This window comes from Trachypithecus francoisi, unplaced genomic scaffold (genome assembly GCF_009764315.1).
Source record: "Trachypithecus francoisi isolate TF-2019V2 unplaced genomic scaffold, Tfra_2.0 Lachesis_group5, whole genome shotgun sequence".
Lineage (NCBI taxonomy): Eukaryota > Metazoa > Chordata > Mammalia > Primates > Cercopithecidae > Trachypithecus > Trachypithecus francoisi.
Window position 1 is genome coordinate 95,372,091 of NW_022681470.1, and position 3,851 is coordinate 95,375,941.

At 55.2% G+C, this 3,851-nt stretch overlaps 1 protein-coding gene across 1 annotated transcript; it reads left to right on the forward strand.

The window, feature by feature from the left end:
• Positions 1-325: 325 nt before the first annotated feature.
• On the forward strand, positions 326-2,840 carry LORICRIN (loricrin cornified envelope precursor protein). The gene is made up of 2 exons (XM_033197055.1): positions 326-429; positions 1,628-2,840. Exon 2 carries the CDS (start codon positions 1,651-1,653, stop codon positions 2,602-2,604), a length of 954 nt encoding a protein of 317 aa, XP_033052946.1. The 5' UTR covers positions 326-429; positions 1,628-1,650; the 3' UTR covers positions 2,605-2,840.
• The last annotated feature ends 1,011 nt before the right edge of the window (positions 2,841-3,851 follow it).

Below are 3,851 nucleotides of genomic sequence, written 5' to 3' on the forward strand. Positions count from 1 at the left end.
AAAGCACTGAGGTCTCCAGTTTGACTCTCTAAGGGCACCTCAAGACTCTGGGACCTATTCCTCAAGCACAGCCCTGTGGTCACCTGGTATGCGTCCTGTGCCAGAGGTTTTGGAAACAATGTCTGCCATCCACTCTGACTGGGTGACCCCACTGATGAGCCTGCTACACTGTTGCATCAGAGAAGGGGCCAGTCACACACCAGGCTGCCCATCTCAAGAATGCCAAAACCTTCATGAATGGGCCATCCTGTGCCTGCAATCACAGGGAGGTGGGGCTGACAGCCACGGGTCACGTAACTGAGGTCAAACACAAGAAGCTGGCCTGGATCAATCGATGAGTAGGCAGAGCTGTATATATAACCTCAGGAGCTCAGTGCTCCTCACATTGCCAGCATCTTCTCTCCTCACTCACCCTTCCTGGTGCTTTGGGTAAGTGTGGGTTCTACTGAGTCTCTCATCTTCCCAGCTGGTCTTGCCCAGGCCTGACTAGATTAGATGGACCAGGGCCTCTTTCCCCTTTGGGAGCTATAGGACCTCTGCCTTCCCAAAAGCACTCACATTTAGAGGGCGGTCAGGAAAGGAGCAGGGATGCAATGCAGATGATGTTTCTGATCTTCTGGTCAGAATGTAAACTCCACAAAGACAAGACTATCTCCTGCTCTCTGGCACTCCCATAGGGGCAGGCACGGTGCCGGGCACAGAAGGACTCTGGAGAGGCTGTCCAAGGCAGCTTGTGCACAGGCTGAGCAGACCTCGTGAAACTGTCAGGAGGAGAGGCTGAGCCCACTCTCAAGAGAGTAGGGAGAATGATTCCAAGAAAGTTGCAGATGGGAGGGATTTGAGGTGCCACAGAAATCCAATTGTTGCTTTACAGAGTTAGAAGTTCTGAGAGGGAAATACAACTTCCTACTAGTCAAAGTCCCTTCTACCAAACTTGGACTTGAGAAAATCATGGAAGAGATGGCTAATAGCTTCTGGTCGGGGATATTAGTCCAAAGGACCACCAGGGTCCTTCCCCTGTTTCCAGGCAGGGCCACAGCAGAGCCTGTCTTTTCTAATAACTGGCCCTTGGATCATGGCCTAGCTCAGTGGGACAGACCAACAGTTTGAACTAAGAGCTTTTGCAGAGGATGGAGTGCAACAGCCCTCAGTAGAATGGAGTCCAACAAACCTCCCTCTGTTGTGCTGGGAATGGGTAAAATCTCCCATCCTAGGTAGAGGTTTGTGGTAGTTTTCTGTTTGCACTCAGAGAATCAGTGTTGAGACTGGAAGAGGCCTAAAAGATGAAGTGTTCAAACCCTTTCATTTAACAGGAAATGAGAAAGAGGCGGGAGTGTGGGTGATCTGCCGTCAACTCATACAACAGTGGTCAGAGGCAGAGCTGGGAGAAAGAATGGGCACTGCTAACTGGGCTGTTTAAAGCTTAGTGAAGGCTTTCTGCAGGGGAAGGAGGAGCTCAACTCTTCCAAAAGCAGGAATCCCCGCTGAGGGCTCTCGAGGCACCTGAAGGAGCCCTGGGCCTGGCGCAGGCAGGCGCTGGGAGGATGGCGATGTTGCCATGGATGCAGCTGCCTCCCTAAGTATCCTCTTGCAGCTGGTCCAGAGATGCTCTCTTCTCTCCTTCCAGGCTCCCCTTCCTCCTTAGATAAGATGTCTTATCAGAAAAAGCAGCCCACCCCCCAGCCCCCAGTGGGCTGCGTGAAGACCTCTGGCGGCGGTAGCGGTGGCGGAGGCAGCGGCGGTGGTGGCTGCGGCTTCTTCAGCGGTGGCGGCAGCAGCGGTTCTGGCTGCGGCTACTCCGGCGGCGGTGGCTACTCTAGCGGCGGCTCCGGCTGTGGCGGGGGCTCCTCCGGGGGCGGCGGCGGCATTGGAGGCTGCGGAGGGGGCTCCGGTGGGAGCGTCAAGTACTCCGGGGGCGGTGGCTCCTCCGGGGGCGGCTCTGGCTGTTTCTCCAGCGGTGGGGGAGGTTCCGGCTGCTTCTCCTCCGGTGGCGGCGGCTCCGGCTGCGGCGGCGTCTCCTCTGGGGGCGGCTCTGGCTGCTTCTCCGGCGGCGGCGGCTCCTCGGGTCAGACGGTCCAGTGCCAGAGCTACGGAGGCGTCTCCAGCGGCGTCACTAGCTGCGGCTCCTCCAGCGTCGGCTCCGGCTGCTTCTCCAGCGGCGGGGGCGGCGGCTCTGGCTGCGGCTACTCCGGCGGCGGCTCCGGCTGCGGCGGCGGCGGCTACTCCGGCGGCGGCTCTGGCTGCGGCGGAGGCTCCTCTGGCGGCGGCAGCTCCGGCTACGTCTCCTCGCAGCAGGTCACCCAGACCTCGTGCGCGCCCCAGCCGAGTTACGGAGGGGGGTCGTCCGGCGGCGGCGGCGGCAGCGGCTGCTTCTCCAGCGGCGGGGGCGGCGGGGGCTCCGGCTGCGGCGGCGGCTCCTCCGGGGTTGGCAGCGGCTGTGTCATCAGTGGCGGGGGCTCAGTCTGCGGAGGTGGCTCCTCTGGGGGCGGCGGCAGCTCCAGCTGTGGCGGTGGCTCCTCCGTGGGGGGCTCAGGGAGTGGCAAGGGCGTCCCGGTCTGCCACCAGACCCAGCAGAAGCAGGCGCCTACCTGGCCATCCAAATAGGTCCCCCAGGGTACCACGGAGGCGAAGGAGTTGGAGGTGTTTTCCAGGGGCGCCGATGGGCTTAGAGCTCTCATGATGTTACCCAAGGTTTGCAAATCCTTCATGTCTTAACCTACCTGGAAGAAGCCATTGAGCTCTCCGACTGCAACTAATGCTGCTGTTTAGCCTCTTTGGTTTCTGTACAACTACCTCCCAACCCCAGTGCCTCAGTCAATAAATGTGCAAATTTATGAGAATCTCTAGGTCTCCAAGAGTATTTGTAGTGTTCAAGTTCATCCATTCCATTCTTCTCCTTTCTTGCATTCGCTCATTCACACGAGCAATTACATGTAAAATGTAATTCATTTTACAAATACACGGACTCAATTGGCGGAAGGGTGAGTGGATAGATGGGAGTCACCAGGAGAGGGAGGAATGGCTGGCAAACGACGGTCAAACATGTGAACATTCTAGTGTGCGGCTTAAAATCATGACGTGATCCCAAAACACAAAGATCCTGAGGAGAGACTTCAATAAACACCTCCCTGTGGATTGGGTAGCCACTGTGGGTCTCCTTACTGAACTCTGTTTTTTAAAGACATGCTGCCCTGGAAAGACGCTGTCTCTCACCGTCCAGAGCCAATTCTGCAAAGTCTGAAAGCTGGGTGGCTGCACATGAGGAGCACCAGCTCATGCTACTCAGACTCACCCGAGAAATAATAAGCCTATCCGATGTTTATGGGCCTCTAGGGCGAGCAAGACCATTTTAGTAGGTACCTGTAGGGAGAGGAGGAAGTAGGGGAACTGTTTCCTGCTCTCTCACTCTCTTTTTTTTTTTTTTTTTTTTTAATTTCAATCAGCTTTCTCTGGTTGAATGTTTCCTGCTCTCGTGAAGGAACTTTAGCTAACTTGGGAAGATGCAGCATAAATGTACGAGATGTAAAACCTCAGCACCAGAAAGAGGTCATGGAAAGCACAAGAGCTTCTAATTAACAAGGAAGAAGCCACAGTTGCTCCAAGGGATGTATTAATCGCATAGCCCTCAAAAGAGATATAGAACATCAGCCTGGCCAGGGATTTTCCAGGTTCTGTTTCGTATCCTGATTTTACCAGCTCTAGTTAAATGCCAATTTACTGATTTACTCAAGAAAAACTCCTGCTACATCAAAAAGCCCAGGTACCCTTCCTACTCAATCACTGCTGGTAGGGTAAAAAGGCTTCCTCTTCAACTCTCCCATTTAGGATCTCTACCATTCATCATTTTACAT

Bases quoted from the DNA above. Each gene is read 5' to 3' on its own strand.
- LORICRIN (XM_033197055.1), top strand. From the start codon at position 1,651: ATGTCTTATCAGAAAAAGCAGCCCACCCCCCAGCCCCCAGTGGGCTGC.